General features: G+C 45.2%; 1 protein-coding gene across 2 annotated transcripts in view; it reads right to left on the bottom strand.

Moving 5' to 3' along the window:
* Positions 1 to 22,330, bottom strand: part of LOC119163098 (salivary peroxidase/catechol oxidase) — a 186,440-nt gene that overhangs the window by 151,841 nt on the left and 12,269 nt on the right. For both annotated transcript variants that reach the window (XM_075874229.1, XM_037415031.2), the window contains exon 2: positions 1,087 to 1,219. In XM_075874229.1, coding sequence (XP_075730344.1) covers positions 1,087 to 1,219 — 133 coding nt within the window. The remainder of the gene's footprint in view (positions 1 to 1,086; positions 1,220 to 22,330) is intronic.

A 22,330-nucleotide genomic window follows, 5' to 3' on the forward strand; every position in this document is an offset into this window, starting at 1 on the left:
ACCGACAGACGTCTGACATGCCCCGACTAAAAAATGTATTCGCATTTAAAACAAAGCTCACAGTCTATCAATCTACTGCTTTGAAGCGTTTGTTAAAGGGGCCATAAAACACCGTTTTAAGTAGGGATGAAATGAAAGCGCTGGAAGAGCTTATTGCTTCACGAGTTCAACGCCGCAAATGCTTTAAGAATCCGTCCACTGCGAGTGATGTTACAAAGGTTTGTCGCATGCTGCAATTGCATTCTCTCGTCTCTCGCCCCGACGAAAGCGCTGGAAGCTAAGAAGCGAGGGATGACAGGGCCACAGAAAAATGTCTCGTGCGCCTCACAAATTTGAGCATTTTTTTTTCAAATGCGCGGCCGTTTCGGTGTGATCGCACACGCACGCGTAGGCAAGTAGAAGCCTCCCACTGTGATCTCTGTAACGAGCGAGCGCGCCATGTTCAAATCAGCCAATGGTTGATAGATTGGTCATCGAAGTGTCATTTCTGGACACATAACGTGATTTGTCTAGCGAAGAGAAGGCAATTATAGGTGACTTAGGTAATTTATTGTGAATTCCAGGCCGCGTGCTGTATAATATTTGGTTCACGTGTTGTCTGGACCCTCTACCGATCGGCAGCGTTTTCTCACCATGCTCAGAAAGTGTTTTGTTTTCCGTCGCAATGTTTTTATTTCCATAACCACTCTACCGAAGGAAGTCTCGAGTGCAGGTGAATTACAATTCAAGAGTCCTACCGGGGTTCCATAAAATAGACTTCATGTCGACAGAGTAAGAATAGTACCTCGAGAATTCCTAAATTTTTAAATGAAAGTATAATATAGCACCGAAAATTCACGAGGAGGTACTGTGCTTCCGTGATCGAAGCACGGTCATCACAGGTCCTACACAGAGCATGGGCACATGACTGTTCTTTGCACTATTCCGAAATGTAACTAGGCAAAGCAGTGCCATCTGAGCGCATATAGCCCTATAGATAAATGAATGAATGAGCTCCCATTAAAGCTCTGCGCTTTCAAATTTCTGGTGGGATATTAGAAAGCTTAGAAGTAACAAAAGGCAGCATCAAAAGGCTGTTTGACCTACCATTTCATAAGCAGCAGCAGTGCCCCTTCGTCCCATATCTGCACCGCGTCCATGAGCCCTGAGTCCGGGTGTACAGGCCGATTACGTTGGTGACGCAGCGACGGCGAATACCGAGGACCGTCGCTTGGCATAGCTGCAAAGAGAATGTTGCATCTATTGTAACACTGGGCACAAGAGCATTGTTGAAAAGTCGACAACTATCTATAGCATGTTTTATTATAAAATGTCATTGTATGTCATTATTGACGTTCACTTGACAGGTTGAGATTGATTAAAGAGCGATGCTGTGACTCAGACTGGAACGAGGCGGCAACGTCAACAAAAATGTCCAAAGCATCAGAGCGAGAAGCCACCCAAACCCAGAGTTTGAAAGTGAAGGAGGAGGAGGGCCAGTTATTCCTTGCCAGAAAAAGCAATAAATACACAACTATTTAATGTAATTTGTTCATCGCATTGCCTGTATCACGGAACATAGCTTTGTAAAAAATATCAGTCGTCATTAAACACAAGGCACACGTTAAAACCGCTGTACCACCCATTTCTCAGCCCTTCGGAAGACTGAAATATGGCCCCACCTACGATCACCTTCCGCTCTGTTTCGAATGTGAAGAAAGCGCCCACACCTACCACCCCTGTCAGTTCCGCGTCATAGGGGTACGGGACTTGGCCGTCTATGCGATGCGTCCACAGTCATGACCACGATCATGCGACATCATCAACTATGCCAAACCAGCCAAGTAGAGACCTCGACGTTTTTGACATTTGAGTCGCCGGGGCACTTACACTCTCCTCAGTGTTGAACATGCAATGACATGACCCGGGACAGGCCAGACAGCCTGCATTCAGAATAATAAAGACAGAAATGGACATGCGACTGCTGTTCGACAAAATTCCGCAGACTCTCTAGCACCGATGTCAACGTTTGATGATCTTACTGGTCGACCTAGTGAGGGTAAACCACCATCGAGTAAAAGTCAAGAATTGGAGATTAAGCCCTGCGTAACAGCGAAGAAAGTAGCAGTAGTAGTAAGAACCAAGAAATAATGATGCCAGGAAATGTTCAGGGGCCGGCATTAGAAGCCATTGTGATGTAAAATGTGAAGAAAGAAAAGCGGACGAAAAGGTGACTTGCCTCCAGCAGGATACGAACCTGCGACCTTCGAATAACGCGTCCTATGCTCTCCCACTGGTCTACGGGGGTGGTCATCTCTATACCAATAATATACGGTATATAAGCGCATCTTAACGTGGAACTTCAGTCAGCGCCACCTGTTGCCATTGAGGCAAATGTGCAACGCTTTTTTTTTTTGCTGGTTTTGGCGTCACGTAGCATGGGATCCTATTGCAGAATGGCAGCTCAATAGTAATTCCTCGCACACCCCTTCAAGGCATCAGGTCTGCCAGAACAATACTCTCACTATGAACGAAGGACAGCTGCTTTTTTCTGCGTTTTTTTTTCACCTCCGTCGTACCGTTCACTGTACTGCAATCTGCCAGGTCAGGATGTGTTGAAACGAGGGCGTAAATTTTATGTCCCTCTAAATTAAAAAAAAATGAAAAAGTTTTAGTTTAGTGTACCCAAGGCTGTACGTCTGCAACGTGCTGCGCGCTGCGTACGCTCTCCAACATCATTAGTTTATCGTGCGATACGTGTGAAACGTGTACAGCCCCTGAGCGTCAACAGGCCAGACGTTGAATGTTGCTTCACGCCATCTATTGGAGAAGCAAGAAGATGTAATAACCGATATTTGTCAACGCAACACACAAGTCAGGGCATGAGACAAGGCGATCTTTCCCGAGGACGAGTAGTGGTTCGGGGTTTTGAAGCTATGTGAACTAGAAATATGAGAGAGAGACGGCGAAGACGATCGCTTACTGTCAATTCAGCATTTACTGTTTGCTGCAGACATTTTCTAAGATTTTCAGACAATAACTAAACTGGGGTTGCTAAACACAAAATACAAAAATGCCACCATTGGCGGTGGAACCTTCATGTGTCATTCGTCACGTGCCGTGATAGCTGGTATCACAAATATGGGGGCACCGTGTGCGAGAAAAATTATCTAAGTTTCTGTTCTGTTCTGTTCTGTTCTGTTTTAACAGTTTTGCTGTGTAGAGGTTGAGGTGCCTATTGCCTCGGCTACTCCATATCACAAAGTTTTGCAGCGAAATATAAAATAATAATACGCAACAGTAACCAAAAACTAACAATACGGAAAAGAAAAAAACATAATAGCACACTGAAACCAGTTCAAAGATCATGCCAATATGCAGTTTTCTTAGCGTAGTTCACACAGTCATAAACTATTTACACGCACACCTTACTATTCTACTGTCAGTATATACATGACCACATTTTATGTATACCCATCTCTGGCTGTCTATCATAGGCGCTTGTCCAGTCCGGTCTCCACTAAAAAGTCTGCCAGGAAGATTATTGCCTTTTTCTGGAGATGCATCTCAGGCCATGGTCCAAGTAGTTTCTTTATTGTGAGGGGCCGTCTGTCCAAACTTGCTAATTTGTTCTTTAATTTTTCTCTTTCATTCGCGTATTTAACGCACTCCAAAAGAATATGGCGAGCAATTTCTTCTGCATGACCACAATGGCATTCCGGTGAGTTGGATCGATGTATCTTGTGAGGAAGCTGTTTGTGTATGCTACTTCCAATCGAAGTCGGTGGATTAATGTCTCTAGGTGTCGTGGGAGGTCTGTAGCTATGGAAAATTTTCTATGTGAATCAACTTCATAAAGTACTGTTTCCTTTGATTTAGGGCTCTCAAACCACTTCTCCATCGAACAATGGTTAGCTCCTTGCGATATAAAATGTCGAATATCCGCCCTAGACATAGGGATTGCGCAATCCCGTCCTTCCTTCAATGCTTTCTTCGCGAGGCTATCAGCCTCTTCATTTCCCTTTATTCTAATGTGGCTGCGTATCCATGGGAATACGATGTTGTGACCATGCGATGAGGCATATTCCACAGTTTCTGCAATACATTGTGCTATTTCACCATTTTTGTAAGGTGTTCTCACATTTCTGATTAGCTGAAGAGCAGGTTTGCTATCAGTGCATATCACCCATTTTAGTGGCTCAGAATTCTCGCAGAAAAGCTTAACTGCTTCAAAGATAGCCACCAATTCTGCTGTCGTCGATGAAGATTTGTGCGATAATTTGTACTTCTTCTTTTTCTGAATTTCGGGTATAAAGACCGCACAGGCTGACGCTTCTTCAGTGCATGATCCGTCTGTATATATCTTCGTTTTTTCATTATGCATTACATGAAGCTGATGAAGTACCAACTGTGCCGCTACTTGAGGTGCCATGTCTGCTTTCTTCTCTATGCCGTCTATTTCACGGATAACGTTGAGAAGTGGCAGCGTCCAAGGTGGTTTTGAAGGTTTGCATTGTTTAAATTCTGGTACTACTGCTTGAAATGATGATATGGTATCCTGTAGTCTTGTTGCTGTCCTTTGTGTTAGTGCACCAGATAAAAAATGACTTTCATGTTGCGTGAAAATTCTGAATAAATTTCGAAAGGTTTCTTTAGTTCGGAGTACTGCCAAAGGTGGCTCTCGAGCCTCCACATACACTAAAGCACTGGAAGTTGACCGTGGTAAATCCAGACATACCCTCAAGCTCCTTGCCAATAACAAGTGAAGTCTCCTTTTGGTGAAAGCTGGAAGTCCGTACAGCAGAGGCAGTGATTAAGTTACGATGGGGCGTATCCAGGCAACATGTAGGGCTAATAACGACTCTGTAGTACCACCCCATTTGGCCCCGCAGAGAGGCCGGAGGATTCGAATGGCCTGATTCACTTTTTGTTCAAGAGACTGGACATGAGGCGACCATGTTAGTCTCCGGTCTAAAATTACTCCCAAGAATTTATGTGTTTTAACCATTTGAATAGGCTGATTTTGCAGAATTATCTGGAAATTTCCAGGTCTTTTTAATGTATACGGAAGTATGGCTGTTTTAGCCAAACTCAGTGCCATACCTCTTTCTTTAGAAAATGGTCTACATTATCCAATCCTTCTTGTAGAGTTTGTTGTACATCCAAAAACGATGAACAAGACGTCCATATACCTATATCATCAGCATATACTGAACATCTGATGTTAGGTGGAAGATTATACGGCAACTGCGTCATGACTGCATTAAAGAGAGTAGGGCTTAGTACGCTGCCCTGTGGCACTCCTTGGTTGACGACATGATCTGACGTTGGGCCCTCCTGCGTAACTACAAAAAATTTCCGGTGATTCAGGAAGTCAGCGATCCAACGCAGTATCTTGCCCTTGAATCCCTGTAACGCCAGGCCATCCAGAACGTGAACGTGACTCACTGTGTCGTATGCTCAGTGGACATCAAGGAATACAGTGACAGCGATGTTTCCTTGCGTTCATTGGTTTTCCACATCTGTGACCAAATCCAGAATGCAGTCCATTGTGCATCTACCTCTTCTGAAGCCGGCTATGCTTTCTGGTAGTAGTTTTTTCATGTCTTGCCACCATAAAATTCGTTCATTGATCATTTTTTCCATCCCTTTTGAAAAACAACTTGTCAAACTAACCGGCCTAAACGAGTCCAACTGCATAGGGCTCTTTTCTGGCTTTAGCAACGGTACTACTTTTGATATGTTCCAACTTTCCGGAACTTTTTCTTCTTGCCAACTTTTATTATAGATGTCCAACAGGTGTAATTTTCCTTTTTTGCACAAATTAGCAAAAGCAGCGTGTGTAACTCCATCTGTTCCTGGTGAACTTGTTCGTTTTACTGAAGACGGCACATATTGGAGCTCCTCTGGTCTGAAGCTGTCATCCAGATCTGTAGAACTGATCGGAGAGAACTTTCTTACAACCGCCGAAGCTGATTCTGCTGAGGATTTATATTCGCTAGTTTGGGTGGTCTCTCGATTTTTCAGTATAAATCGCAAAATTCTTCGGCAATCACACGTTTGCTAACTCCTCGAGACAGCGCTAGAGCCTGTAGTGGTCTCGAGTGGACTACTGGCTGTCGGAGGGCACGTACCATGTTCCACAGTTGAGGCGCCGAGGTAAACGGAGAAATGGAGGCACATAAATTTTGCCATCTTTTGGTTGAAAGCTTCTGCAGTTGGTTATGCATTGCAGAATGTACTTTCTGTGCAACTTTGAAATCTTCTAAATTACGCGACCTGCGATATCTTCTTTCAGATCGGCGTCGTATTGCCCGAAGCCTCTCATACTCAGCGTCAACACCCGAATACCCATCTAGAATGGTTACTGCACGAGTTACTTTTGTTAGAAAATGTTTTATCTTCGATGCATACGTTTCTGCGTCAGAACAAAGTTCAAGATTTTGTCTCTGTAGTTCTCGAAAGATTGCCCACTTTGTAATTCTTGCTGTGCAGTTATTTCTCGTTTTCTTCAACTTTGGGTGATATATGAATACTGGCAAGTGGTCACTTCCTCTTGTATCAGCGTCTGCAGTCCAGTCTGCTCCAGCCGCTAATTCAGAGGAGTACACAGTGATGTCTAGTACGCTGCAGTAGTTATGCCCCCGTAGAAACGTCGGAGAACCATCATTTAGTATAGTTTAACCATGGTCTTCGCATGTTTTTACTATAGCAGATCCCCTTACATTACTACGCTCACTACCCCACAATTCATGGTGCGCGTTAAAATCACCACATATAATTATGGGATCATGATCACATCTACACACTGCAGCCAACTCTGCGTATGAAACCTTTGCTTGAGGGTGCACGTAAACACTAACTACAGTTACAGTAACGTTACCAAACTTCACCTTGCATCTAACGAATTCCAGCGCATCTGTTTTTGAAGTAGCCACAAGTGTCGATAGAATATCGCGTCTCACACACAACATCACTCTGCTTTATGCAGCAGGACGTTCTGCTTGGTACACCACATAATTGGACAAGCGAAAGTTAGTGGATACTCTTGTTTCGGAAATACACAAAATCGGAAATCCGTGCTCAGCGACGAATTTCTGAAAATATCCACTCTTATTCTGCATACCATTGCAGTTCCACTGGAATATTGCACTTCTTTTGTACCAGTTAGATAGTCCGGTAGCCATGATTACTACAAGATAACATGCTCAACATCTAGCAGCAATTTCACTTCTGGTAAAGAACCTGTTTGTGGCAGGGATCGTAGAATTGCTTTAAGAGCCGCAAAGATGACTTGCTCGTCTCCGGCTGTCTTCGCCGAGATCGCATTTCTTGGAGAATTTTTCCTCAGCAAGCTGCTGTGACCCTTCCCTTTGGTAGTCAGGGGCTCCTTGGCTGTGTCTGGCCCGGCAGAAAGTTCCACTTCAGCTTGTTCTTGGGCCCGGACTTCTTTGCCAACCCGTTGTTTTGGTGCTGAGTGCTTCAATACTTCCGAGTAAGAGTCGTGGCGCCACTGTTTTGCATTTCTTTGTGCCGCAAGAACATCTTCGACTATATCCGCATTGGGTGCTGGACCTCTTTGTATCTTATGGTACCCTTTTACAATTCTCTCTCTTTGTGCAGCTGATGCTAAACGGCTTCGAGAGCAGCCTGAAAACGACGCCGGATGTGGTCCAGCACAGTTGGCACACTTAGGTTGACGTTTCTAGGTGCATTCTTTGTAATCATGTGCGCCCGCACATACCTTGCATCTCTTGGTTCCCCTGCAAGTCTTAGCCTTATGCCCATATCTCTGGCAGTTGTAACACCTTACTGCCGGCTCAATGTACTCCTTGACAGTGTGAACCGTGAAGCCAAGAGCAACTCTTTTAAACAATGACATGTCATGTCTAAACTGCAGTATTACATTACGTATGGGCTGCATTGTGGCACTTTTATCTTCATTTCTTGCCCATCTCTTTTGTCGTGTGACAGAGATTACTCCAGCATCTTTAAGATATTCCAGTAGGTCATAATTGGTGTATTCAAGCGGAACATCTCTTATCTTTGCTAGGGTCTTCATGTAAGACTGAGGTATCATCACATGTACAGGCAATCCAGCCTGACTCTTGATCAGCAGCAACTTGTTTGCCGAGTACAAAGACCGTACTCCAACACAAAAACTTCCGTCTCTGTTGATTCTTGATGATGTAACTTTCTCATTGATAGCAGAGATTATCTCAGATGCCATGCAATTTGGATTCACCTTCCAGAAGGAGTCCTCGGCAGCGATTGGTCTGAACATCACCGGTATCCCCGTAGCTCGGTTCTTGTGATCGGTGACCACCATGTAAGCTCCCTCGTCTTCCTTGGGTGCTTCTGTATCCATCTGTGTCATGTCATTGTAATCCGGCTGGACGTGCAGCCATCAGATAACACCCGTAATCCCGTGACATCTTACGTCACGCATCTCATTATATAGCACTAACCCAACTGCAATAAAGTTGTTGTTCACCCGACTGATGGCGTCGCTACATGGTGGCAGTGAAACCCACCTGACGCATCAGTGGCATGAGCGTTATTACCACCCCCGAAGCCCATGAAGGCGTCACAGGACCCTTGGATTGCCTGGAAAACTTGGAAAAGTGAGTTTTGCTGTTTTCCACTGGTACGAAGTTGAACACACAGCCAAAGGATGTTCAAGCAGCCAGTTTGCTAGTTACCATAGGCGAAGAAGCTCGAAAGGCATACAGTAGCTTCAAGTTCGAGGAAGCGGAAGACAGAATTGATGTGGAAATCCTGATTAAGAAATTTGAAGAGCACTACAGGCCCACGACCAACTTGACATTTCAAGAATTTCTTTTTGGTTCAAGAAACCAAAGGACAGGTGAACCATTTAACGAGTGGCTAAGAGAACTGCGTGTGTTAGCGAAGAACTGTGAATTCGAGAGTGTCGAAGACCGCATGTTGGGCAGCCGAATCATTCTGGGCACAATAGATAGGAGCCTCCAGCAAAGATTGATAGCGGAAAACGTGACGTACGAAAAGACCGTCGACATGTGCCGAGCGCAGGAACAAAGCAAATAGCACTTCAAATAAATAAGTGGAGCCACAGGATCAGGTGAAGGCACTCTAGTAAATGCAGTCGCAATAGGAAAAAATCGTTGCTACAAATGTGGGGGTCAAATGCACCACAGTGGCATGTGTCCAGCGGTAGGGAAAACATGCCGAAAGTGCGGAAGGTTAAACCATTTCACTAGAGTATGCAGGTCATCCAAGTACCCACAAAACGCCAGGCAACAAATACGAGATCTGCGAGCAGAAGACAACGATTTTTTTCTACAAACGTTGACTGTCGGTGCGATCGCTAGTGATGACTGGAGCGCAACTGTGTACATCGAGGGCTATCCCATCACATGCAAGCTAGACACCGGTGCAAACTGTTGTGTAATTTCATGAAGCGATGTTTCAAAATTTCCATATAAAGCTCAGCAAGCTTGCAACGTTAAGCTCACAGCATTTTTTTATATAGCACTAACCCAACTGCAATAAAGTTGTTGTTCACCCGACTGATGGCGTCGCTGCATGGTGGCAGCGAAACCCACCTGATGCGCACGCGCAAGTGCAGTTGATGCTTTCAGCAAATGACAGAACCAAAGAACAAACATTTTTCATTGTCGATCAAGACATCCCTGCCACGCTGAGTGGTGCAGCAGCTAAAAGTCTTGGCTTCATCTACCGTATGCGAGACCTACAGCATGAACTGTACCCGCCAGTACAATCTTTCGCAGACGTCTTTGAAGGACTCGGGCAGCTAAAAGAATACGAGTATGGCATGAAGCTCAAGCCAGACTCAGTGGGAGTCGTCGTTCCGGCGAGAAGAGTTCCCGTAGCTCTTCAGGACAAAGTCAAGGCTGAGCTGCAGCGCATATGGTAACAGTTGTAAAGAAGGACAAGGTTAGAATTTGCCTGGATCGTACAGCGCTTAACAAAGAGCTGCTGCGGGAGCATTATCGAATGCCAACCTTAGAAGACGCAGCCTCGCAACTATCTGGTACCAAGTACTTTTCCACGCTTGATGCGGCGTCAGGGTTCTGGCAAATTAAGCTAACCGAATCAAGCTCCAAATTCTGTACGATTAGCACGCCGTATGGGCGTTATCGGTTTCTTCAAATGCCCTTCGGCATCGCGTCTGCCCCAGAAATATTTCAAGCAGCTATGCATCGCATGCTGGAAGGCTTGCCGTGCGTAGCCGTGATAATGGATGCCATATTGCTTTGGGGCCGCACAAAAGAGGAGCATGACAACAACCTGTCACTTTTGTTGTTACGCTGTCGTGAAAACAACCTCAAGCTCAACCTAAAGGAATGCACTTTTTTGCAGCCCGAAGTCCGCTACCTCGGGCACATTCTTAGCACTGAAGGCCTCCGCCTGGACCCAGATCGAGTGAAAGACATACTGAAAATGGAAAAGCCAGGGAATTGTAAGGAACTCCAAGTCTTTTTAGGCATGATGAATTATGTACAGCGCTTCATTCCTAACATGTCTGACGTGACAGACCCACTAAGAACATTGCTGCACAAAGACATTGCATGGGTTTGGACTGACTCTCAGCAGCGAAGTTATGAAATGTTGCGTGAAAGCTTAGCAAGTGCACCAGTTCTTGCTTTCTTCAACGCAAATAGGCCAGTAACCCTCTCGGTTGACGCCAGCCAAAAGGGAGTTGGCGCTGTGCTTATTCAGGACGGCCGTCCTGTCGCATTCTCGTCACGTTCACTAACAGAGTCGCAGCAACGCTACACTAAGATTGAAAAGGAAACATTGGCAATTGTACATGGTTGCGTCAAATTTCACGATTACATCTTCGGCCCAAAAACTGTGATCGTTAAGACCGATCACCGCCCATTGGCGCCGATATTCAGCAAACCGCTTTATCAATGTCCGCTTCGCTTACAGCGCATGCATTTGACTTTGCAACGATATCCTATTACATTGATCTACAAGCCAGGGAAAGAGCTCTTCCTTGCTGACGCCTTATCTAGGTTTCCCAGCGAACAGCTCATGCAAAAAGAAACGGAGCAATTTCAAGTGAATGTGCTTGAGTACATTTCAGCTTCGCAGCAGCGCCTGAGGGATCTTCGTGCTGCAACGAATGAAGATCTGGCCTTGGTCAAACTTCGAGGTTACGCCGAAACAAGCTGGCCTGAATAGAGCGAGGTGCCTGGAAGTGTTCGTCAGTACTGGTCCTACAAGGAGGAGCTACACACACAGGATGGTCTTGTTTTTCGCAGCAACAAGGTAATTACACCAACCTCACAGAAACAAGAAATTATGTTGCTGCTTCACGCTGCGCACCCGGGAGTTGAAAAGATGAAGGCGCGGGCAAGAGACATATTGCACTGGCCAAATATGTCACGTGAAATAGAGCAATCTTGCAAAAACTGCAAGGTCTGTCACAAGTATTAACCGCGGAATGCCAGAATGCCTCTTCACAGCCACGACATCCCAAAACTGCCATGGGAATTTGTTGGCATGGACCTGTTTTTCCATGAAGGCCGGGAATTTGCCATAATAGTGGACTTCTATTCTTTCTTTTTTAAAATCCGTGAACTCCGGCAGAGCACTGCTAGTGCTCTGACAGTATGGTGCACAGAATTGTTCGCCACTCATGGCTTACCATCGCAGCTCTGCAGTGATAATGGCCTGTAATTCAGCAGCCACCTTTTCAAAAAGTTCTTGCGACAACTAGGCGTTACCCATATTACGACAAGCCCTTATCACCCCCGCGCCAATGGCATGACGAAAAGAGCCATGCAGGAAGCTAAAAAGCTCCTAAAGAAATGTGGGCGCAACCGGGTTGATTTTTATATGGCGTTGCTAGAATGGCGCAATACCCCCAAAGATGATGTGCTAAAGCCCCTGTGCAGAGACTCATGGGACGGCAAACCAGGACCCTCCTGCCTGTGTCCAACAGCCACCTGGAACCAGAAGCAGTACCTAGCAAAGCTGTTCAAAACAGGCTCAGAGAGATCCGTCAACGCCAGAAGGTATATAACAACCGCGGAACGATGGATCTGCCGGCCCTGTCTCCAGGCCAGCCAGTGTCCGCCAGACGACATCCTCCAGCGAACATGGTCACCGGCGGTTTTTCTGAGGCCAGCCAGCACGCCCCGGCCAGCGATCCTTAAATCGGAAGAGGGTCGATAATTCAGGCGCACAAGAGAGCACCTGCGGGACAGGACAACCCACAGCGACGAGGGCCCCAGAGAAGACAACTCCCCTCGAGAGCTTCGCCGAAGCACAAGAGATCGCCGCCAGCCCTGTCGATACCCACAGCCTGAAAGGCATAATTAATTTGCGCTACAATAAAAGGAAGATGTAACCCGGCTTGGCGTGCAGCCATCAGATAACACCCGTAATCACGTGACATGTAACGTCACGAATCTCTTTATATAGCACTAACCCAACTGCAATAAAGTTGTTGTTCACCCGACTGACGGTGTCGCTACAGTCATTAAGGGAGTACGTCGATGTGGTGTAATCGTTGTCAACCTCTTCTTCCTCCTCTGTACGCCACTTCTTACACTGCGAGGCCTCGCTGTTCTCTGTATGGGACGTCGATATCGTTGCTCAGCCTGCAGCAACTTGAAGTCGAGCGGGATGGATAAGTGGTGCTTCGCTTGGCGCTAGCAGCATCTCATTGTCCCCCATACCCGGGCTTTGCCAGGTATGAGGCACGGGCCCGCTAAGGGGCAATTCTGATCGCGATGCGTAGTGAAACTCCGACTCACCGATGTTTAGCTGCCCCTCTGGAGACAGTCCACCCACCACACACACCGTAAAAAGATCCCGAACTCAATATAATAACTGAACTAAGAGAACGAAATGAAGCTACGGGCTTCTTCCATTCACTTCTTCCCGTCGCGGGAACTACCTATCAGAGTTTCGCATAACACGGGCGTGCATACGCATGCACGATGAACTCATGACCAGAACTACCCCTTACTTTCTAATGAAATTGATTGGTTTGTGAGGTTTAACGTCCCAAAACCACGATATGATTATGAGAGACGCCGTAGTGGAGGGCTCCATAAATATCGACCACCTGGAGCTCTTTAACGTTCACTTAAATCTGAGTACACGGGCCTACAACATTTCCGCCTCCATCGGAAATGCAGCCGCCACAGCGGGGATTTGATCCCGCGACCTACAGGTCAGCAGCCGAGTATCTTAGCCACTAAACCACCGTGGCGGGGCACTTTCTAACGGAATGCTTTTGCAGGTGATCATTCAGACATCTGCAGGTTAGGCATACGTAGAAAACACCACTGTTCAAAGGAACCACACACACAACGCCTTATACACAACCCGCAAGTCCGCTGCGGTGGTTCACGTCACTACCGGGTTCCTGCGTCTTGTTGAAGAACATTGTCCGGTCGCCCAACGTTGTACTCCAGCTTTGGAGCTATTCAATTCCACTGCACCTGTTCACACCTATTGGCTTTAATAATTATTTCGTTTGTATAAATCTACTAAAATTAAAATTAACACTAATTGGTTTGCTGCCATAACCATCGTAGTTTTGTCCGTCGCAGCCGTTTTGCCTGTTTTGGTCTCCGCAGTTGGAGATCTCGCAAGAGCTGCCGGTAAAGTACGCAAAGCCCGTAGCGGGCGCACCATATGCGCCAAGATCTAGATTTCAGATCCCGCGTGTGCGCAAACGCACAAATCTCTCTTAGGTTCAGCGCATGGGCACTCTTATTCCCTCTCGCGCGTCGCGTAGGCTAGGCCGTTGTGCACGCTAAACTAAGACTCTCTATTCTTCTATAAAGTACATACTGAAACGCTGCCCCGCCGCGGTGGTCTAGTGGCTAAGGTACTCGGCTGCTGACCCGCAGGTCGCGGGATCAAATCCCGGCTGCGGCGGCTGCATTTCCGATGGAGGCGGAAATGTTGTAGGCCCGTGTGCTCAGATTTGGGTGCACGTTAAAGAACCCCAGGTGGTCGAAATTTCCGGAGCCCTCCACTACGGCGTCTCTCATAATCATAATGTGGTTTTGGGACGTTAAACCGCACATATAAATCAATTACTCAAACTCTGGCCGTAAAAGCATAGTTAAAATAGAAAATATTTTTGTTGTCTGTGTTAACTGCCTCTTATGATATGTCCCGGAGACAATAAAACACTGCTTTTTTAGTTGCAAAATGCTATCCTGATCTCGGATGTCCTTCATCGAACTCTCAAGAAACCTTTCTACATCAATTATTACCCTATATAGGTTGCTTTTTGCCAAAATCACTTGATGAACTGCCTTTTTATATGTTTTTTCCTCAAGGGTACGCACAGCTTACGGAAGACGTGCATGAAAGACCGCAACGTGGAAGCCACCAACTCTTGGAGCACACGTTTTATTAGAATTCACATAAATTACTTTTACGATAAAATGCAATTTAAAGATGACTGGTACCCCATCTTGGTGAGGGGCTTGGCCTTGCCACCCTTTGTGTCACGCGATTTGAAGAACTCTTGCTTCTCTACTGATCTTTGCTACTCGTCGAGTATTTCCTCAGTTACGCTAGGGCGCTTATTGTCTCTGTGGAATTGTACATATGTTTCATACTATTAGCGTCATCCTTCGAAAACACGTTTAATAAATACCACGGAAGAAGAAATAAAGGCATGGCTGGGTGATAGAACACTCGCTTGCCACGCATATGACCCAGGTTCAATCCCCACTCAGATCAAGAACTTCTGATTTATTTTATATTCACCTTTATCAATTTTTCAGACACGCAAAGAGGAGGTTTTCTTCACAACCAATCACGCCGACGCTGACACTACAATTTCTTCGAAGCAAGCTCTTGAACGCTATCGCGTTACTACAAATTTCAGCAACGAGTTTTCTGTAATGAGATTATCTCTCTCTATCTTTCTCTCTCTCTCTCAGCAACCAGTATGAGCTGGCCAGCAAAGGCATTAGATTCTCTCGCGTAGAAGAAATTGTGGTTGCCAGAAACGCGTTCGCCCTCATGGATTATGCCCAAATCTTCTCCGGTAATATGTGTTCCTGGAGCTTTTTTCCACATCGAGGTCCTTCCCGGCATAGGTAAGCTCGAAAGCTTTCTCTAGTAACACAAAGGCTGTTTCGCTTCTTCGTTGAGAATTCAACAATTCTGTATCTGTGAACATCACACGGGAGAATGTGGCCAACCACACCGACACAGAGAAGGCCGAGTTTCTACCCGAGAAAGCGAGGCCATGAAGCTACAAGCCGATGAAATGCTTCTGATGAAAACATACAGCCATCGAAGAGTGCGTGGTGTAAATTTCTCTTATTGCTAGTGAAAAAGAACAAGAAATTGCTGAACTTTTGATGTGGTTACCAGCGTTTCAACAAAATCACGTAGAAGGGTGTTTACCTCTTTCAGCGGATGAGCAACAAGTTCAGGCGCTTTTGTTACGCAACAATTTCTGCTCAATCGATTTCAAGGCAAGCGGCTGGCAGAATAATGTCCACGAAACAAACTCAGGAAAACTAGCTTTTGTCTGCTGTGTTCAAGATACCTGCATGTTCACGAAACGTAGTAAAAGAACATATTCACACTAAAGTGAATTTTGAAGGCATTAACCACGGCCTTGAAAAGTGTTGTAGTACTTTCCTTCCATCATTCTCCTCTCGCTCGGTCACGAAACACGGGCCTGTTTTAGTCGTAAACTATCCGATTTGGTACACGTGCACATACCACGTATTTCGCTTAGAGTAACACTATCTAAACAATGATTTCATAGATTGCTGCTCGCTATGAAAAACTTGAAGAAACGCATATTCAAGGCGACAAAGCTGAGGGGCTCCCCTGCGTCTCAGGCAAAGCGTCGGGCTTCTGAAAAACCTACTACCGCACCCTTCGAAACAATAAACCCAAATGTATGTCCATCGCGAACTTGTTAACGGCGAAACACTTGAAACACAGGAGAGAGAAGGAGCAAAAGATAAAAAGAAAGACGGCGCTTACCGTCTTACTGCAAATTTACTTCTTGTGACCTCCAATCGCTCGTAAAAAACAACCCGAGAAAGTACTGTAAGTTCATTTTTCTTACTAACACCATTAACAACACTTAACTAGGGGGTGATGAAGAAACAAACATCAATTAAAGCAGTTGTGACACGTTGTTTAATCTATATTTCACAAGTGTTTTTACTACGGAACATGATTATAACAATCTATCTGCAAAATAAGTTGATTACACGTACATGAACACTATAGTAGTCGCTACCACTGGAACCTTAGCACTTATTAAATATATGAAGATATAGACGCGCACAATGATAGTAATATTTAAATTTCTAAACAGACCATTACATCTTTTGTTATCATATTTGCCCACACTTTCAACCCATTATTATCAGCGGGCGGGATGCCGCTTGAATAGAAATCGGCAAATCATTTACCCGTGCAAAATACGGTAACAAATCCGAATGAGTAATTATTGCCCAAAATGTCCACCTGTACACTGCGTCATGTGAACTCTTATAACATGTCATCGAATCTAACATCCCTAAGCAGCATAAAGCAAACATTTTTTTATCTGAACCAACGTGGCTTTAGAAAAGGGTTTGCATGTGACGCTCAACTAATTAAAATCATGACTGATGAATTCAAGTGAATGGATTGCCATAAACTGCATATTCGTCGAGTTCTATAAAGCATTTTATTGTATTCTTCCCCGTCACCTAATCTCTAAACTAACATCCCTAATTCTCGGTTCCTTGCCTTTATCCTGGCTCACAACTTTTTTTTTATTCCGTAAGCAGTATGCGGTTGCTAATTCCAATAAGACATCATAACGTATGTGGGGTTTAACGTCCCAAAACCACCATATGATAATAAGAGACGCTCTAGTGGTGGGCTTTGGAAATTCCGATCACATGGGGACCTTTAACGTGCACCCATATCTCAGCTCAGGGGCCTACAACATCTTCACCTCCATATAAAATGCAGCCGCCGCAGCCAGGATTCGATTTCGCGACCCACTGGTCAGCTGTGGAGTGCCTTAGCCACTGGACCACCACGTCGAGGTCAGTCACTAATTCAGTTATATCTCCTCTAACAGATGTAACCTCTGGTGTCCCCAGGGTACTGCTTTGGACACTTTGTTATTTTTAATTTACATCATATGACCTACCGTCGTATATCTTCTCTAACATGCAACTCTTTGCGGACGATCACATCACCCATCGCAAGATACCATCGTCATCAGATCACTGGCTCTTCAAGAAGGCCTAGATCTAACATCTAATTAGTGCTGACACTGGCAAAGGACGCTTAATACTGATGAGAGCAAGATAATGACTATCATCCGCAAGAAATAATCATCTGTTTTGAATTATGCTCTTAATAACTGCCATGTGAAATGCACATCATCTACAAAAACCTCGGCGTGCATATTTCACCCTCCCTATCATAGTCTTAGCAAATTGACAAAAATTCAGCGCGGGCATTCTGCAGTATTGGCTACCTAACACGTTACTTTCACGATGATCTAACATAGACAAAATCACTTGCATATTATAACCTCCATTCCTCGTGAACTTGAATTCGCCTTATCAGTTTGGTCACCTAATCAAGCCTATATAATGTACGCCCTTCATTGTGTTGAAAACTGTGCCATGCGCGTCGTTGCTAAAGATTAGAGCCAACATTGTTTGTATCACTCAAACTAAACCATCGTTACCGTTGTTTTCCTTGGATTCCCGCAGAAGGGTCACCTGAATCTGTCTGTTTCACTAAATAGCATGAAGTGAGAACGAAATCTTTCTCCCTATCATCCACCATATAGGTACTTCTCACCGTTCGCGCAATAGCCGTTCCTTCAAACGCATTTTCGGACACACTAACGCATTTAAGTTATAGGCATTACCAGTAGCGGTTAAACCAGCGACTCCCGAATAGTCCTAAACTTGAAGCGAGCATTTTTTCATGTTGCTTCAGAGTGAAAGTGGAACTAGAAATATTTTGGAATGCCCGTTTTATCCAACTGTATGCGCTTCAGGGAACCTAACCCTAATTGATGAAGTCATCAGACACGTCAATGTTTATGGAAAGCTTGCATGGTTTGTCCAAATGAAGTACATGCTTTGTTCAAGAATGTTTATTGTAAGTTCCCTGATGGTAAGCCAGTGACAAATGGTGTATACACATAGCTCACCATTAGGTCGGTGGACAGTATGAGTGGCGTGGTCTAGCCAGAACCATGAATGAACACGTTAATTTGTTCTTAGTACTTCGAAAAACCTTGGTTTGCCCTGCTTACAATTACGGAATTTTAAGGCGTGATGTGCTTTAGCAGTCTTTGACGGCCGTTCTGTCATGTTTGTTGTGCATTGTGACATGTTTATCTGGTCACCGTGTGTGTGAAGTTCAACCAGAAATAAAAAAAAAAGCGGCATGATCTAGCTACATAATGCAGCACGCTGAGAAGCGAGGGGTCACTGGCTCACATCTCCAGTGGGGACCTTGAAATTGTTTTCTTCTATTTCATTTTTTTTTGTTCCTTCCCTATGTGTGTATCATGGGCGTGGCCTGTAGCCATGTTGTTACATGACACACATGTCATGATTTCCGTGCTAGGGTCTATCGCTTGTGTTCGCCATGCAATCATGTCATATTATACTAGTTTTCCAACATGCCATGTTTACGAAAACACCGCAAGAGTTGCGGGATCATGAAATCTAAATCATGACATTCATAACATACATGTCATAATTTTGATATTATGACTAGTCAAGTATGTTCTTCATACAGTCATGTTATGCCATGCCAAGTTTAGTATCGATAACATTATTGAATTATTGAAACGCCAGGAGAGCTAAAAACTCAAGGCGGCTAGATAGATACATAGATATATGTTCAACGTCACCGAACTTCGCTAAGAAATGCTTCGCATTAAACAATTTGGATCCCGCGCACCTGGGAATCCACGCTGCCCCGCCGCGGTGGTCTAGTGGCTAAGGTACTCGGCTGTTGACCCGCAGGGCACGGGTTCGAATCCCGGCTGCGGCGGCTGCATTTCCGATGGAGGCGGAAATGTTGTAGGCCCGTGTGCTCAGATTTGGGTGCACGTTAAAAAACCCCAGGTGGTCGAAATTTCCGGAGCTCTCCACTACGGCGTCTCTCATAATCCTATAGTGGTTTTGGGACGTTAAACCCCACATATCAATCAATCAATGGGAATCCACGCTATGTGAAGTATGCGGAAGAAAGGTGACCGTGTTGCGATTTTGTTATTGAACGACACGTCATCAAAGGACGCTAAATTAATGTACTAATGTCACAGTCACACACACAGTGTCACAAACATCTGCAATCCTCGTTTCAACCGCACGCCCCATCGTCCAAGGAAGGGCGCTTTTGTGTTGGGAAAATGACATCCGACGACGCAGCGGTGGCGCCGCGTCTTCCCTACACCTGTATTGAAAGAGAGACATGTGACGAGGAAAAAAAATGACCTAGAGAGGGGTCGGGACGTCCCGAAAGAGTTTGGACTGCATCGGAATGGGCAGTTGACTTGCAGCCAGCAAGAAGTGCGGATGTCGGTGTTGCGAGTCTCGCGTAGGCGGCGAGCAAGGAGTGACCCGCGCAACGTATTGAGACGGCTGCAACACTGGGCACCCTCGTCGTCTACTAAACTGGCGAGATCTTCACCATCTTCACCGACACCCCGTCAACTTCCCTACGTGTACCAAGAGCTGGCGTAGTCCGTATGGAACTTTTTATTGTGACCTTTCTTTTAGAACTGTTATTTTATTAAAACCAGCTTTTAATTAATTGTAATTGTGTGCGCTGCGTCGCACTTAGACATTCAAAAGCGCGACCATGATCTTTTTCGTGTAATTTTTCTTGTATCTCCTTTGATTTACATCATGTTATGTCGTGTTTATTAACATTTCACGTATTTCTATATTTTTGTACCTCTTGTAGTGTTCTTTTAGAGCATAGTTTGTTTTGTAGCCGTTTTCTTCCATCGCGTATCAGTTTTCTTCCTCTGTTATTTTTGTTAACTCCTGCCCTTGCCCTTGTTTTAATTAAATGCTTGTTTGTGTGTAAGCAAATGTCCGTGTCTGCTCTATGAGTGCGTCGGTCAGGCCCACATATCGGCACAAGTGCAACCCCGCACGGGTCGACCAACCTGCAAATAAATTTGAGATGTGCTTATTCGAGGCCCTTCAGGCGTCGCAGGCCGAAGCGTGAAGTGGAAGCCTGCGAATGTGCCGCACGTCGATGTTGGATCGGCGGGGCCTCACCCGAAGTGTATGACACACAGACATGTGTTGAAGAGTTGCAGATGTTTATATAACCAGTTGTTTGCATTTGAGCATCGATGCCAACAGGAACATGCGTATTAGCAACGCCATAATCTGACATGAAGTGCTGTTGCTCGCGAAGACACTTGCCCAGGACACTGTGACATAAATCAACATCGACTCATGGCAACTAACCACACCTGACGTAAGCTAACGTGACGGCTGTATGAAAATAGTACATATGTAATGTTTATAATATTAAGTAGGCAGCACTTAAACCACCATTAACGTTTCGCGAAGATTAGCGTCTATTTGAAAAGTAGTTCCGAGACCTGGCGTAGCTCTGTGGTAAAATGCTTCATTCGCACCCAAAATGCTTGGGTTCAATTCCAGCTGGGACTCGTCGGGTCGACGCTACCGACGTCAGGTATTTCTTAACACTCGTGCGTTAAAAATGCCCATGTGTGTTCTCGTCGTTCCTGAACAGATACCAAGTGTCTATCACCTGTGGCACACACCCGCATATTAGCGGCACATACACCCCACCCCCCCTTGGGTATGTGCCACTGTCTGGCGGGAAGTGTTTGACGACGTACGTGATGGGTCTGCGACATTATTCATGTCTTGAAAAGCTCGTCGAATTCATAAAACCATCTTACCATCTCATGTTAATTTTGGTTCACGCCAAGTGAATGGGTTGACCACGAGAGCACCCAAATGTAAGCGGCTATAGATAGATAGATAGATAGATAGATAGATATGCTAAAGGTCGCCGAAGTTTGCTAAGAAATGTTTCGCATTCAAAAGCTTTCCGAGGCTACGAAGTCTAATCAGCGGCCTTTTAGTGGGTTCCCAGTCACTGCGGCATGAAAGAAAAGAAAATGGAAGATGAGTTGGAGAAAACCACTGTTCAATATACGCAAGCTCGCCTTAGTCCTGTATCTCAGTTTGATGCAAATATAAGTTTAAGGACAACAAAACATGAACTACGCTTGTCAGCCTGATTCACAGACAAAACAAAGAAATCGATTCTATATGCTGATGATCCTAATTTTAAGGTCCAATTAGATCATCATTTCCCAAACCATATCGGCACTCTTATACATCGCTTAAGACACGGAACTGCTTCGGCGAAGCAATTCCTACTTAGGATTCAGCATGCGACGCCGTCCGCATATTCGTGCGGCCATGACAGCGAAGATATGTATCACCTGTTGCTCAACTGTCTGAAACACGACACACACCGACAGTGGCTCGAACAGGAACTCCATACGCTGAATTTCAAGCGAAAGCTTGCGTTGCAGAAAATACTAGGCTCGTGATCATCTACAATAAATGGCAAAGCGATGAAGGTGCCGCAACGTTTTTTTTTTTTTGAAGGCACAAAGATTCGGGACCACTACCGGGCGAATTATGGTGAGAGCGAGCGTAGTGACTATGTGTTTGTCCTCCAAAAATGAGAAATTTTGTACTAACCTGTATAGGACTGTGAATATGTATATTTGATATTTTGTTTTTAATTATTTATTTGGAACAATCAAACGGAAAGGGGTAACCATCGCCAAGTAACGCTGACAACTACTCCCTCATTTATTTTTCGTTTCAATTAAACAACAATAGCTAAATACTGCCCCTTTGAGAGACACAACGACTGCTGGCACCTTCAAGAGGAAGGAACGCAAAGCGAAAATGAAACCAGAGGCAAAGATTGATTGTTTGATTGATTGATATATTGGGTTTAACGTCCTAAAACCACCATATGAGTATGGTGGAGCCTTAGTGGAGGGCTCCGGAAATTTTTACCACCTAGGGTTCTTTAACGTGCGCCCAAATCTCACCACACGGGCCTACAACATTTCTGCCTCCGTCGGAAATGCAGCCGCCGCAGCCGGGATTCGATCCCGCCACCTGCGGGTCAGCAGCCGAGCACACTAGCCACTAAACCACCGCGGCGGGGCAACCAGAGGCAAAGATTGGTAACCAAACCTTGCTATGCCAAATGAAACACTAGGTTTACAAGAAATGCCGCATAAAACTAAGGACTATTCAGTATTGACCGCCCATAAGAT

This window comes from Rhipicephalus microplus, chromosome 9 (genome assembly GCF_043290135.1).
Source record: "Rhipicephalus microplus isolate Deutch F79 chromosome 9, USDA_Rmic, whole genome shotgun sequence".
NCBI classification, from domain to species: Eukaryota; Metazoa; Arthropoda; class Arachnida; order Ixodida; family Ixodidae; genus Rhipicephalus; species Rhipicephalus microplus.